The 14,523-nt window shown below is 16.9% G+C and overlaps 4 protein-coding genes across 4 annotated transcripts, besides 31 other annotated features; 1 reads left to right on the forward strand and 3 right to left on the reverse strand. All coding sequences in view use genetic code 6, as the record gives it.

The window, feature by feature from the left end:
• The first annotated feature begins 392 nt into the window (after window positions 1-392).
• Window positions 393-472: a microsatellite.
• Window positions 473-1,297: 825 nt separating this feature from the next.
• Window positions 1,298-1,331: a microsatellite.
• A 2-nt stretch (window positions 1,332-1,333) lies between these two features.
• On the reverse strand, window positions 1,334-3,004 carry IMG5_201430 (hypothetical protein; the record flags this gene model as incomplete). The annotated part of the gene is made up of 8 exons (XM_004023953.1): window positions 1,334-1,488; window positions 1,538-1,573; window positions 1,632-1,672; window positions 1,730-1,874; window positions 1,932-2,008; window positions 2,124-2,188; window positions 2,230-2,302; window positions 2,360-3,004. 8 exons carry the CDS (start codon window positions 3,002-3,004, stop codon window positions 1,395-1,397), a joined length of 1,176 nt encoding a protein of 391 aa, XP_004024002.1. The 3' UTR covers window positions 1,334-1,394.
• Window positions 1,691-1,726: a microsatellite.
• Window positions 2,019-2,079: a microsatellite.
• Window positions 2,027-2,102: a microsatellite.
• Window positions 2,042-2,110: a microsatellite.
• Window positions 2,580-2,664: a microsatellite.
• Window positions 2,619-2,664: a microsatellite.
• Window positions 2,989-3,022: a microsatellite.
• A 46-nt stretch (window positions 3,023-3,068) lies between these two features.
• Window positions 3,069-3,140: a microsatellite.
• Window positions 3,081-3,144: a microsatellite.
• Window positions 3,083-3,140: a microsatellite.
• Window positions 3,083-3,143: a microsatellite.
• Window positions 3,097-3,141: a microsatellite.
• A 290-nt stretch (window positions 3,145-3,434) lies between the features above and the next one.
• On the reverse strand, window positions 3,435-4,384 carry IMG5_201440 (hypothetical protein; the record flags this gene model as incomplete). The annotated part of the gene is made up of 3 exons (XM_004023954.1): window positions 3,435-4,034; window positions 4,087-4,226; window positions 4,339-4,384. The coding sequence occupies 3 exons, from the start codon at window positions 4,382-4,384 to the stop codon at window positions 3,435-3,437; spliced, it is 786 nt and encodes a 261-aa protein (XP_004024003.1).
• Window positions 3,536-3,600: a microsatellite.
• A 643-nt stretch (window positions 4,385-5,027) lies between the features above and the next one.
• Window positions 5,028-5,063: a microsatellite.
• A 75-nt stretch (window positions 5,064-5,138) lies between these two features.
• Window positions 5,139-5,200: a microsatellite.
• Window positions 5,158-5,281: a microsatellite.
• Window positions 5,160-5,195: a microsatellite.
• Window positions 5,209-5,287: a microsatellite.
• Window positions 5,212-5,274: a microsatellite.
• Window positions 5,214-5,252: a microsatellite.
• Window positions 5,244-5,289: a microsatellite.
• A 338-nt stretch (window positions 5,290-5,627) lies between these two features.
• Window positions 5,628-5,669: a microsatellite.
• Window positions 5,670-5,735: 66 nt separating this feature from the next.
• Window positions 5,736-5,790: a microsatellite.
• Window positions 5,791-6,010: 220 nt separating this feature from the next.
• IMG5_201450 (hypothetical protein) lies at window positions 6,011-6,988 on the forward strand. Its single transcript, XM_004023955.1, has one exon. The coding sequence runs from the start codon at window positions 6,044-6,046 to the stop codon at window positions 6,926-6,928; it is 885 nt and encodes a 294-aa protein (XP_004024004.1). The 5' UTR covers window positions 6,011-6,043; the 3' UTR covers window positions 6,929-6,988.
• A 266-nt stretch (window positions 6,989-7,254) lies between these two features.
• IMG5_201460 (hypothetical protein) lies at window positions 7,255-12,673 on the reverse strand (the record flags this gene model as incomplete). Its single annotated transcript, XM_004023956.1, has 6 exons — window positions 7,255-7,433; window positions 7,481-7,767; window positions 7,818-11,231; window positions 11,393-11,793; window positions 11,875-12,361; window positions 12,432-12,673. The coding sequence occupies 6 exons, from the start codon at window positions 12,671-12,673 to the stop codon at window positions 7,255-7,257; spliced, it is 5,010 nt and encodes a 1,669-aa protein (XP_004024005.1).
• Window positions 11,246-11,367: a microsatellite.
• Window positions 11,282-11,353: a microsatellite.
• Window positions 11,285-11,349: a microsatellite.
• Window positions 11,285-11,361: a microsatellite.
• A 1,673-nt stretch (window positions 12,674-14,346) lies between the features above and the next one.
• Window positions 14,347-14,386: a microsatellite.
• Window positions 14,387-14,428: 42 nt separating this feature from the next.
• Window positions 14,429-14,472: a microsatellite.
• Window positions 14,473-14,523: the final 51 nt, after the last annotated feature.

A 14,523-nucleotide genomic window follows, 5' to 3' on the forward strand; every position in this document is an offset into this window, starting at 1 on the left:
TATATTAGAATGCATTAATAAAGAATTTTAGTATAAAATAAATTTTTCATTTTTTAAATAAAGTCAATTAAATATAAATAAATTACTAATTAAATTACAAAGATATTTATTTAATATCAAATTAACAACGTGTAAGTTAGATATTATCTAATTTCATACTAGAAATTGAAAATTTATAATAAGAAAGATATATAAAAAGTATTTAAATTTATGTATACTTGATATAAGGATAAAATAGCTTAAGTGATATCATATAATTTAAAATAGGTTTTTAATAATAAGAAATTATAGGAGAAGATTCTAAAATCGAAGTTTATAAAAATATAACAGAGTAGAATGTATCTAATATATAAATGCTTGACGAAAATAATGAATAATAATAATAAATTTTATAAAAAAACATAAAAAAATAAAAATACTTAGGAAATTAAATAAACTTATAGAGCTATAAAAACTTAGAAAATTAAAAAAATACCGAACATAATAAATTAAATTATTATTTTGATAAATTTGGAAATTATAAATAACTTTAATCTCAACTTAAGAAAAAAAGTTAAAAAAAATTAATCTTCATTAAACTTAATGTCCTTAGAAAATTAATAATTAGAAAAAAATGCATATTAATTTCTTAAGCGAAAAATTTTAAAATATTATTTAATAATCTTCTTTCTTCTTTACTAGTAATAAAAATCCTAATTATTAAAGCAAATAATTTTAATCTAAAACTCTTAAAATCACACAAAAAAATGACATTTCTCTTTAAGAAATTTATTAATCAAAATTCAGAATTATCAAATCTTTCAACCCTAGTAATGATCTTGAATATTAGAATTTAAAATGTTTAAATTTATAAATCAATTCTAAATTGATTGGTTCTTTAGGTCCTTCTAATGATATTTATGCCACTAATTAGAATGAGTTTAGTTTCTTTTTATTTAAAGATATAAATTTATTAATTTAAAATGAATAAGAGTTCTAAAATCGAAATTTCGAAATAATTCAAAATAAACTGATAAATGATATAACTCCAAGCTCTAATGATTATAAAAATTAGATTTAAAATATAAAAAATTACAGCCATTTTTCTTTAAGTCAGAAAGATGACATATCATCGAATAACAGTTATAATAATGTGATTAATTAAATTCGTAATTTTGAATATAAAGAACCAGGATTTAATTTTTAAAATATAATAACATATTGAAAATTTTGTTTAAATTTATAAAAAAATATTTTATATGTATACATTTGTTTTTGTGTATATATTATATTTATATTATTTTTAAAAAAAGATATTTTATTATTTAAAATTATTAATTAAAATTATATTTTTGTCTATATATTTATTATTAAATATTTATATTTTAATATATAATATAAATATTAATTTTTATTCATTAATCTTTATTAAAATATTCTAACATTTTCTCTATAGCTCTAAAACGATGAGAAATCTTGTTCTTTTCCTCTTTAGATAATTCAGCATATCTTTTTAATAATTATTTTAGTAAAATAATTTAAAATTAATTTTTAATACGTTTTATCATATCCATCTGGTTAGAATATCGGATCCCTATTTATATAAATAATTTAAATACATAAAAATATATTTATAAATAAAATATATAAACCATCCAAAAGCATTATCTCCTCGAGGAAATACAATAACACCCTTTTAAATAAAAATAAAAAAATAAAAAAATATGTGAAAATAAAAAATAAATGTTACAGGTGTTTATCCGATAAAGCAAATAGGCTCTTTTAATTCTTTACTCATGTATGTTATGATACATTAAGCATAAGCTGTTTTATCATCGAAACCTGAGAGCATTTTGTGCAACCCTTCTGGTTTTATAGAATCTAAAAACCATTTTCTTTTTATAAATATTAATCATAATATAAATATTTAACTAATAATAATAATTATTTACATATAGGGTCCAGGTAGTCCTTTATAAGCGTTAAAACATAGAGATGTATCTTCAGTTAAAACAGATTTTTTATTACTCTAAAAAAAAATATAAAAATATTATATAAAATATATTTATATATATATATATATATATATATATTTATATACATTTATATATACATATTTATATTATTATTTTTAATTTTTTTACTTTTTAGAAAGCAATTAAAGCCTTTTCTTTTGCAATATCTAAATCTTTTCCTTATAATTCTGGCACTATTTTTTTTTTTTAAATATTTTTTTTTTAAAAAAAATACAATCAATATTTTAGGATTCTAAGTGTATATTCTTAGCTGTTAGGATTTATTAAAATTCAAGCAATTTGTTTTTCTATATTTTTAATGTTAAAATTTTATATAATATATTTATAATTTAAAATTATTTTACATTTCCTGTTATTAAGAACAAAGCTTTTTTTGTAGTTTCTTAAGTAGTTTTCATATTTTTTGAGATTATTTTTTAGGTTACCTATTTGACTGATTTTGTTATTGGTTTTATAGATTGTTTTGAGGAATTTATAGTTTTTTTAATAGGTTATTTTTTTTCAATAGCTTTTTATTTAGGAAGAGGATTTTTTTTAATAAAGTTTTTTCTGATTTTGGTGTCGTATTATTATTGTTATTATTAATATTATTAGTTACTGTATTATTAGTATTAGTATTAGTATTAGTATTAGTATTAGAATTATTATTTTGCGTGTTATTAACTTAATTATTAGTTTTTTATTGATCTTTAGTTTAGTTGTTATTAGTATTTTTAGTGGTAAGCTTTGAGTACTAGGGTGTTGTAGGTTTTGAAGTTTTTTAATTGTTTAGTTTGGATTAATTTGCTATAGTATTTTCTTTATTTTAAGATTATTTTTAATCTTTCATATTTAATTTAATATTTTTTTAATTATTTTAATATAACCAAAAGATAGAGAATAATTATAAATATAAATTTTTAGATATTTGTATAAATAAAAAATATATATAATATATATAATTAATATTATTTATATATATATGTATATAATAAAAATTATAAAATCATAAAATCATAAAATCATAAGTATTTAATTTTAGTCAAAATAATATATACTAATAATTACATTTTATTATATTATAAATATATATTTATATTTATATTTTTATTTTTATTGTTTTTTATTTTTATTTATATTTTATTTTATAAATAAAATTTATTTATATAATTTAAATATAATTAATAATGTTTTTTTTTTTTTTTTTCTATAATATTTAATTTTAATAATAAGATATATATCAAAAAAAAAAAATCTTAAATTACATTTATTATTAAAAAATATATTAATTATATTAGAAATTTGATTATTTTATTAAAATTAAGTTTTATGAAAAATATTTATATAAATTTTAATTATGTTTTTATTATTATTTTAGATCTATTTTTTTTCTAAATACATTTATTTTCTTTATTAATTTATATATTTATTTATTTATTTTCAACAGCATTTATCCTTTTTTTTCTCTTATTTATTTTTTTATTTAATAGAAAATCTTCCTTACGATTTTCTTCTGTATCCTCTTTTTTTGATTTCTTTATATTATTTTTAATTAAAAAAAATTAGTTTTTATATAAAAAAAAATTTGCTTAAATAAAAAAAATTAAATTTATACTAAACTTAATAAACAATAAACAAATGAAAACAAAATTAAAATATTAAATAAATACCATATCCTATATATTAAAACATTTCTTTTATTCCTATATTAGCTTTTGCTGAAACTGAAAAATGGTATCCACCAATACTTTTTGCAAATTCTTCAGCTTATTTTTTATCAATTTATCTAATTCCTTCTAAATCAGATTTATTACCTGCTATACATATTATAATTTTATCATTTGCATATTCTTACAATTCTTTAACCCATGACTTGACCTAATTTTAGAATTTTATTAAAATAATCTTTTTTATTTTAAATAAAAAATCAACTTTATCAAATGATTCTTTGTACGAAATATCATAAACAATAATTGCACATTCTGCGTCATTATAATACATAGATGCAATTGCCCTGAATTTTTCTTAACCAGCAGTATCCTTTTAAAAAAATTTTTTTTGTATTAATTTTTTTTTTTTTTTTATAATTTACCCATATTGCTATATTTATTATTTCATCATCAGGTAAAACTATTTATTTTTCTAAATATGAGGCATTTATTGTTGTATCTTATTAATCTGTATATTCATTTTTACAATATCTTAAAGCTATTGATGTTTTGCCAACTCTACCTATTTTTATTATTATAACTTATATATTGATTGCATTTATTTTTTATTCTAAAATATTTATTTATATTTGCTTTCATTATTTATAAAAATTATATTTAAGAATTAATTGTACCTTCACCAACTAATACTACTTTTTATAAGTTTTTTGTATAATCCATATTTTTTTTAATTTTTTAATAATTAAAAGTAATTAAGAATTTTTGTTTATTTTATTCTTCTTTTATATAAAAATATAAATAATTTTTAACAAAGGATAATAAAACTATTAATCAAATTAAATTTATCGGATAGAAAAAATATATTATGGCATTTTTTCTTTAATTAAGTTTTAAAATAAAATGTAGAAAAATTTTTAAAAAGTAATATATAAAAAAATTGATAATTTTTTTATATAATTGTTTTTTTGTAATAAAGTTTTAAATATATTTAAACATATTAAATAAAAAAATAAATATACTTAGTATTAAGAATATAATTTTTTTACAATAATTTAAAAAAAAAATTGAATATAACATTATAAATAAGAAAAAAAAAAATCAAATTAAAAATGAATAAATAATAAATTTGATATTGAATATTTTAAAAGAAATGCTTTGTGTGTGTTTAATAAATATAAAATAAAAAATATAATATATATATAATATATTAAAATAAAAAAATTGTATTAAAATAATATAGTGCTAAATTTGATTAATAATTTTAGAATAAAAAATAAATAAATAATTTATTATTTTTAAATAAATAAATACACATGTTATATATAAAAAAAATCCTTTTTAATAATAATATAAATATAATTTGCAAAAATATCATACAAAAATTTCATAGAAAAATATCTTATAAAATAAAAGATTTAAAATAATTAAAAAATAAAATGTATTTATTTTTAAATTATATATTTATTATAATTTTAAAATAATAATAATAAAAAATATATATAAATATATAAATATATAAATATATAAATATTTATATTCTTTTTTATTTTTATATATATCTTATATAATATTTTATTATATATATTTTTATATATTTATAAATATATTATTATATTTCTTATAAAACTTTATCTTTTTAAAATTTTATTTTTATATTTATTGTATTACTTTTATTATATTTAATTTTGTTTTTTAATAATAAATAAAAAAATAAAAAATAAATTAATAAAAATATTTTAAAAATTAATATATAAATTTATATTACTTTTTATTAAGGATTTTTATAATTTTTTTTTTTATTTAATTCTAATCTTAATAAAAATATTAGGATTATTTTTTAAAATTATATTACATATTAAAAAATAAATTTAATTTAAAATTAATAATTATAAAAATTGCGTAATTATAATAATATATAATTAATATAAATAAAAATATTATATAAACTATAAAAAATATTAAATTTATATAAATTTTTATATATATTTTATTTAAATTTCTATATTAAAAAAAATAATATTTAATTTCTTTTATGTTTTAAAGTAATTTTTATTAATATTTATTTAAATATAAAATAATTTTTATTATTATTAATTAATAATTTTCGTAATTATTATCTAAAAATATATAAAAAATAGCTTTAATTATTATTTTTAATATAATGGAAGATGAAAAATATATATATGAAATTTCAAATAATTATGTATATAAAATTAAATCCAAAATTAAATTTAAAAATTAAAAAAAAAATATATTATATAAATGAAATTAAATATTACTAATATTATAGATTAAATAGGAAATACTCCTTTATTGGAGCTAAAGCGAATAAATCCATATATAAATCGAGGTATAAGAATATTTATAAAATGTGAAAATATGAACCCTACTGGTTCGATAAAAGACCGTATAGCACTTAATATAGTAGATTAAGCTGAGAAAGATTAAAAATTAAAAAAAGGAATGACAATAATAGCTGCATCATCAGGTAATACTGCTTGTTCAGTAGCTTTTATAGCCTCCTTACGTGGTTATCCATGTAAAGTAATAACAAGTGAAAAGTGTAGTTAAGAAAAAATTGACGCCCCAAAAGCATATGGGGCAGAAGTAATAGTTTGTCCATCTGATGTTCCAGCAGATTCAGATTAACATTATATGAATAAAGCAATAAGTATGTGTAAAGAGAATCCTGATTTTTATGATATTGATTAATATGATAATCCTTTAAATCCTTAAGCCTATTATAAATCACTTGGACCAGAGTTATGGATATAAACAAATCATGAAATTAATTACTTCATTGCAAGTGCTTCTACAGGAGGGACTTTTAGTGGAACTTCTAAATATTTGAAAGATATTTCAGAAGGAAGAATTTAGTGTATCTTGGCAGATCCTATAGGTAGTGTATTTTATTAATTCTGGAAAAATAAAGAGCTTATTAAACCTGGATAATATAAAGTCGAAGGAGTTGGGAAAGATTCAATCCCTAAAAATTTATGTTGTGAACTTATTGATTAAATTATTCAAGTAGGAGACTAAGATGCATTTGATATGTGTCATAAATTAAGCTAAATCGAAGGTTTAATGCTTGGGGGAAGTGCAGGACTTAATGTTGTAGCGGCTCTTTAATTGGCTTCTAGTCTTGAAGGACCTGCAACTATTGTTACAGTTGCACCTGATACAGGAGTTAAGTATTTGTCAAAGATTTATAATTTATAATGGTTGAAAAATAATGGATTTAAAGTTAATAGAAATTATTTTTGATTTTTTAGGAAGGCTTTTGATTTAATATATTTTTTATAAAGATACTTTTTTTTTTTTTTTATTTGTGAATATATTTTATAATAATCTAATATAATTTTTATTGTATTTAAAAAACATTTTCATACTTAGTTTATATTTATGAATTTATATTTTTATTAAACACAAGTTATTAAGTATCATTTTAAATCATATTTAATTATTTTTATATTATAATTTATATAATAGAATTTTTTTTAAAAATATTATAGAATGTAAAGTAAATTATAAAATATAAATATTTTAATTTGATTTTTTTACTAATAATTAATAAATTATTTTATTTATATTCATCTTTTTTACCACTCAGATGTTTTTATTTCGTTTTTTTATCTTTTTTAACTTGATCTTTTATTTTATATCTCAATAATATTTAATTAAGGGTTTATTTCTTCATATTTATTTGACATAAAATTAGTAAACTCTTCTAACTTTAAAGATTTAATGTCATTATTGTCATTTTTTAAATCTTTTTTTTTAAAATGAATAGAATAAAATAAAATTAATTAAAAAAACCTTGCTCTTCATTTGATTCTCCTTTTTATTCTTCTAAATTATTTTTTGTAATTTTTTTAGTATTAACCATACTTTTCATAATATCTTTAAGATCATAAAGAGGGACTTCTTATTAATTATTTTTCATTTTTCTTCTCCAAATTCTCATTTTTTTTTACAAAATGAAAATAGCTGCCATATCTTCACTTGTGAGTTTTGTTTATTTCATCAAGTGAACATTTTTTATACTTTTTATATTCAGCAATTTATCTAATTCCTAAATTAGATTTTCATCTTCAGGTTCTAAACTATATAAAATAAATAAAAAATAGCAAAATTAAAATAACAAAAAATTTACTTAGTAACACCAAATTTAATAGTAACTGAAATTTTAGAAACTTTAGTGACTACATCATGAAATTTATAGCAAAATATCCTTTCATTTGGATCTTCATAAATAGGTATTTAAAGAGCTGTTAAAAAGATTTTTTTATAATTTTAGTTTAATAAATCTTACTAATCAACTCCATAAATAACTGCAATTTCTCCACAAAATTTCCAGAATTCTTTGTAATTTATAAACCCTTTCGCATTTGGATCATATTTTTGCCATAACTAGAGAATATCATTAAGCTAATAATGATCAATAGCACTTTCATCTGCTTTAAAAGCTTATTCATAAGCCGAAATCACTGTTGCTATAAAAAGATTAAGAATAATAAGAGAAAACATTAAATGATAAGAATAAAAGAATAAGTAAGCCAATTTATTTCCACAGGCCATCTAACCATATTCAACATAATCCTCATATGTAAATATATCGTTTCTGCAAACAAAGTTCGGTTGCATTTATCTAGAAGCTTCTCCCACAATCACATACCATTGTTCACTTGTAGCGATTCTGAAAAGAGTAAAAAAAGCTTACTGGAAATTCATAAAATGAATATCATATCCATTTAGATTTGTTTAAAATTTTAAAAAAGGGAACATGTTTGTTGATATTATTACTGATATGTACAAAAAAAAGCCCATTATTATTAATATGGAACTTGCTTCAGAAAGAGCTTTGAATAAACTATTAAATAACTTTTCAATATTTCGAATATGCTTTATTATTCGATAGAGCCTTAATGTTTATAATGCTTTAGAAACCGCATCAAATGTTCTATTTGATATAGAATACGATTTAATTTTAATACTATTATTATAAGTGATAAATATCTCACTAAATGTAAAGCCAACAATAATTAAATCAAGTATATTAATAAATTGATAAAAATAATGAATTTTCAAACAATAAATTCTACATAAAATTTCAACCGTAGCAACACAAGTGCAAATAAAATTTATTAAATTGAGAATATTAGTATATTCTTATGATTATCTTGTATGGAAAAGTAAAAAAGATATAATATTAACAACAATAAATAAATAGAAGAAAAAATTTAATCCATTTCCTACTATCATGTGTTTATGTAAAAAAAATTCTATGAAGTTTTTTGGGTCTTGCATTTTTTTTTTTGGATTTAATTTAAAAATAGATTATTTTATGAAAAACCATTCTTTTTATTCTTCCTGCAATTTATCTAAATTACTTTATGATTCTGATAATGATTAATATGTATCTACAATAACTCCCACAAACATATTCAATATACATGTATTTCCAATGAAAAAAAACAACAAATAAAAAATTGCATAAAAAGAATTCATTTAAATTTATGGCTAAAATCCTATTCCTACTGAATCATAAGCATCAAACATTAAAGGTTACCAACATTCAGTAGTCATAACCATAAATAAAGTAGACATTGCTTCAAATATATTATCATAATTATATAAATTGGGTACCCAATCGCCTCCTAAATCCATGCAATCGATACTTGTTTATACAAGTGAATTTATTATATCAATATCTTAATCACTTTAACATGAATGAAGGCGACCTTTAAGTAATTTTGTAGCCATAATTCCACACATAAAAAGATAAAGTAGAGAAAATAAAAAAAGCTTTATTATTCTAGGAACACTTTTAAAGAAAGCCTCTATAGTGAATTTTACACGAACATTTTTTCTGGATAAATATTCGAAAATAATTAGAATTTTAAGAGCTTTAAATTTAGCGAAAGATACGTATTCTTCCTTAAAAGAAAATCTTGTTAAGGAAATTATCAAAATAAGAAAATCTAGACAATACCATTTGCTTCCAATCAAATATGAGTTTTAACCATTAAATAAAAACCCTTAAGAAACAATCTATAAACTTGTTTGTAATGCATATATTCCTGTTACTATGAAATCCGAAAAATCTAATATTTTTTTTATTTTACTATCTTTTGGTAAAAAAGGAGTATTCATAGCTATTGTTATACACGAAAATGTTATTACTAATATGCTTATGATTACAAAGTATTTAGATTCAACTATTTTTGTGGATATTTTTCGAAAAGGATTAGTTTAACTGAAAATAAATAATGAATAATTCTAATTGTTTTAAATTTTCTAGTCACTCTATTTGCTTAGAGTGTTGTTGCGTATTATTTTATTTTTTGATACAATTGATGAATATTTGTTATATATTTTTTTTAATTATCTTTCATTCTAAATATTATATTCAAATATATTATTAACCTATAATTTTTTTTTTCTTTTAATTTTATTAGTGGTCTTTTTTTATTTAAAATTTTAACTTTTTTTTTATTAATTATTATAATCATCAACATTCTCTGTAATAAATTAAAATTAAGGATTATTCTATTATTATTCTTATAAATATTATTTATTTTGTTACTAATTTTCTTAATTATTATTAGTATTAAATTATTACATTTTTGATTAAAAGAATTTAGTGGATTATGGAAAAGAAACAAGATTGCTTTTTTTATTTTCAATAATTATATCTTCCTTCAATTGTAAGCCGTTTTAATTTATAGGGCTTTTATTATAATCGACTTTAACTTAATCATATTATTCAGGTTATATTTAGTTATTTTAATTCAAAATGTATTAATTGAAAAAATTATTTAGAAAATTATTAATATTTTATTTATTTTATTATAATATATTTTCTTCCTCTTTCATTTTTTCTTCATAGGTTTTAAGAGATTTAATGAAATAATTAATATAAATGCCAATAAAAAGCCTAATAAACAAAACTTAGCCAATCAAAATGCTTAATATATAAAAAATACTACTTCTATTTCCAATTATTCTTCTATAATTATACATAGTCATATGCCATTCTTCGTTAAAGAATATCATTAATGAAGCGATAATGCTATTCTAGAAATTTTCATAATTAATTCGATAATTTGAAAAGATAATATTTTAATTATTGGGTTAATTAAAATCATATTTTTATGCAAATAATTCACGGCCAACTTGAGCTATGAAAATAACAAGAACTATCAAAATAAATATGTACTTTTTAATAGTTTATAATGTTAAAAAAAATGATTTTAATAATAACTTTATTGCTAAAAAGTATTTAGAATATAAAAAAAAATTAATTATTCTAAAAACTTTAAATGATTTACATAATAATGTTAAATTATTATCATATTCAAATATATTATTTCCTAATATCCCAATCATAGCATAACATAAAATATTAGTAGAGAGAATTATTAAATCTAATTTATTAAAATTATTTTTTAAGAAAATTTTAAAACCTTTCCCTATTATACAAATTATTATTTCTATAAAAAATAATATAAGAGAAACAAAATCGCAAAAGTTTAAAATTCTTAATTCATTAATATGAATAGGATATCTTTAAAAAGTTATTAAATAAAAATATATATAGATTTATTTAATTATTATTAAATATACATATAAATAAATATATATATATATATAAATATGTATTTATAAATATAAATTTAAATATAAATAATATATATTTATTTTTTACTATTTTTATTTTATATATACCTGTCTATAGCTAATAGTATTATCTAAAATATATTATTTGCAGATGTTAATATTTTGAATATACTTGTTTTCATAATATTTCTAAAAATATTACAATTTTATTAATTTATTTAATTCTAAATTTAATTTTTCTTTTAATATTTTATTCTTAATATATTTTATAATTCTATGCTTAATACACTTTATCTTTTTAATTAATTTCTATTTGTTTTATTTATTTACTAATTATTTTCATCATTTTATAATTCTATTTCTTCTAGATTTTTATTCTTGATTGTTTTTTATAACAAAAATCCTTAATAAAGAGATGCAAGTAATATATTTGAAAACACGTAAGCAAGTAAAACGATAAGTGAAATAAAATAAGCGCCTGTAATTGTTTTATATTATGATCTCCATAACTAACAATTTGTTTTAATTATATTTAAAATAAAACATAATTATATATAAAATTTATAATAAATTAAAAAATTAAAATATACAATATAAGTAGTTTAACTCCATCCAGTAACATTCAAAAATTAAAAAATACTTTAAAAAGTATCACTAAATTAATCAAATGTATCATATCCATAATATAATTCTGGAATATTATTTTCTTCAGGATTTAAAGGCATATCATAATCACCTGGATTTCCGCAATATCTGTTTTCAGGACATTCAAAAACTCCACATGTATATTTTAAAGAAGGGTCGATAGGCCATTCTAATTTTCCATCTTTTAAAACAGGTTATTTGGTATATCTACATCTGTTTTCTTATAGACTATTAAATAAACTTATTCCTACTATTGTATAATATAACATTACAAATAATAAAGGCACAAAAATTTTTGGTAAATGCTTAAAACTTCCAATAAACGATTCTATTGTTATTCTCATCTATGATGAAACTTTAAAAATTGTAAGTATTCTAGTTAGTTTTAATATTTGAAAAAATTCAACTTCTTTTAAATATAATGAAAACCAACTTTAATAATATAATTACATTTATTGTAAAAATATTTATAATGATATTTATTTTTATATTTTATTTTTACTTAGAAATTATAATTATAAAATATAAAATATTCCAATAATTTCTAAAATAAGTATATTCACCAAAAATTAATCCTTAGGTTATTATATTTAAAATAAACTCTATACTAAAAAATATATTGCTTATTATTTAAAAATAGAAACTTATATTATTCATTAATATTGAATCATCTTAATTATTTAATCTTTCATTATAATTATAAATAGAATATCCAATAATTTATACAATAATAAAAACCATCATTAAATATTCATAATAACTATATTTTTATTTAATTTATGTTAATTAGTTAATATTTTTTTTTTAAAATAAATTAATAAAACATTGATTCAGTCATATAAAATATTGATTTTCTGATAAAATTGTTATATCCGAATATAAAAAATGAGTTTTCACTGATCTTTTTAAAAATTTTGTTTTAATATATAATTTTATTTTTTATTATTTGTTATTATAATTACATAATACTTTATATTTTTATTTTAATAATAATATGGATGTCCTATTTATTTGTATTATTAATTACTATTAACTTTGTTTTTATTAAACTAAATGCATTTTTGCTAGTTAATTTAAATATTTATTTTAAAAAAAACATATATTATATTTAAAATACTTCATATATTTTTTATTATTTTATTCTATATGCTTTTAATTAATTTTCTTTTTATATTTTTAATTCTTCATTATTCTACTCTGTTACTTCTAAATATTATTATTCACTTTCTATTTATACATTGATTTTATTTTTTTAATTTATTATTGGTCTTGTGGATAACATATTCCCTAATGTTTAAAGTCCTTATTTTTAAATTTTTATTATATTATTTTATATGCTTCCACTAGTTTTTTATAATTGTATTTGAAATTTACCGAATTCTTTGTCGAAATTTAAATTTCTTTTCATTTATTCTTTATATTTTTTAATGTATACAAATTTATATTAAATATGCCAACACAATAAATAAAAATTAAAAATAGAATTGTGTTTTAATAAAGAAAAAATTAAAATATGTTTTTTTAATATGAAATATAATCAAAAAACAATATATTATTTCTTTTTTTATATCAATATTACTGTTCTATAAAATATTAATACATTTAAATTTATATATTTTAAAATATTACTTGTTTATATTTTTATTTTATTTTATTTTTAAGAAATTTAAACAAAAAAATAAAAAAAAAGTTAAGAAGAAAATAATTTTTATCATTAAATGAATATTTTTTTTTAAAAAATACATAAAAATATAAAAAAGAATAATCAAACAATAATAAATATAATCTTTATTTTAATATTATTCAAAAATTATATTAATATATATATTTTAAATAATCTAATTTGAGTTCTAGTAGTAGTTCTATAGAATATCCACTAGTTCCATAACTAAAAAAAATTGATCTCCTTATTTAAAAACACAGTTATTAATATCGAAGTAAAGGCTTCCACTTACATATTCAATATTATTTTATCCTTAAGACTTTTATACTTATTATTTAAACGGAAAAAATTTTTTTTGTTTATCTGTAATAAACATTTATCAGATCTTTAAATGTTTCCTAAGCTATTGTCTCCTTACACTCTAAATATTATTTCAATATTTTTTTTATAAAATCTTATACAAGAAATATGACATTTGTAATTTTAATTAAAAATACTCCATTTATCTAACTTATATTCAATAAATCTATTTAAATATATTTCTTAAGTGAATTATTTTCTAATTTCCTCAATATTTTTATTAGTAAAATCTATTTAATTTTAAGAAAATAATTAGGCATAATGTTTCCAAAACCAACCATTTTTTCTTAAATTTTAAAAGCTTTAATTATTAGATATTAAAAACATATTAACAATTTCATGTGGACAGAGAAACAATGCAATTAAATTTAATTAATTAAAATATAATTATGTTATATTTATTTATTTTTCCATATTTATATATTTTTAAATATATCGAATATTTATTTTTTTAATTATAAAAATAATGATGTAGTTTATTAATAATAATCTATTTTAATTATTATAATAATGTAATTTATTTTTTAGGGCAAATATTAAAATATATACAATAGTATAGTTTTTATATATA

The sequence above is a fragment of the Ichthyophthirius multifiliis genome (assembly GCF_000220395.1).
Source record: "Ichthyophthirius multifiliis unplaced genomic scaffold scaff_1120509251426, whole genome shotgun sequence".
In the NCBI taxonomy this organism is placed as follows: domain Eukaryota; phylum Ciliophora; class Oligohymenophorea; order Hymenostomatida; genus Ichthyophthirius; species Ichthyophthirius multifiliis.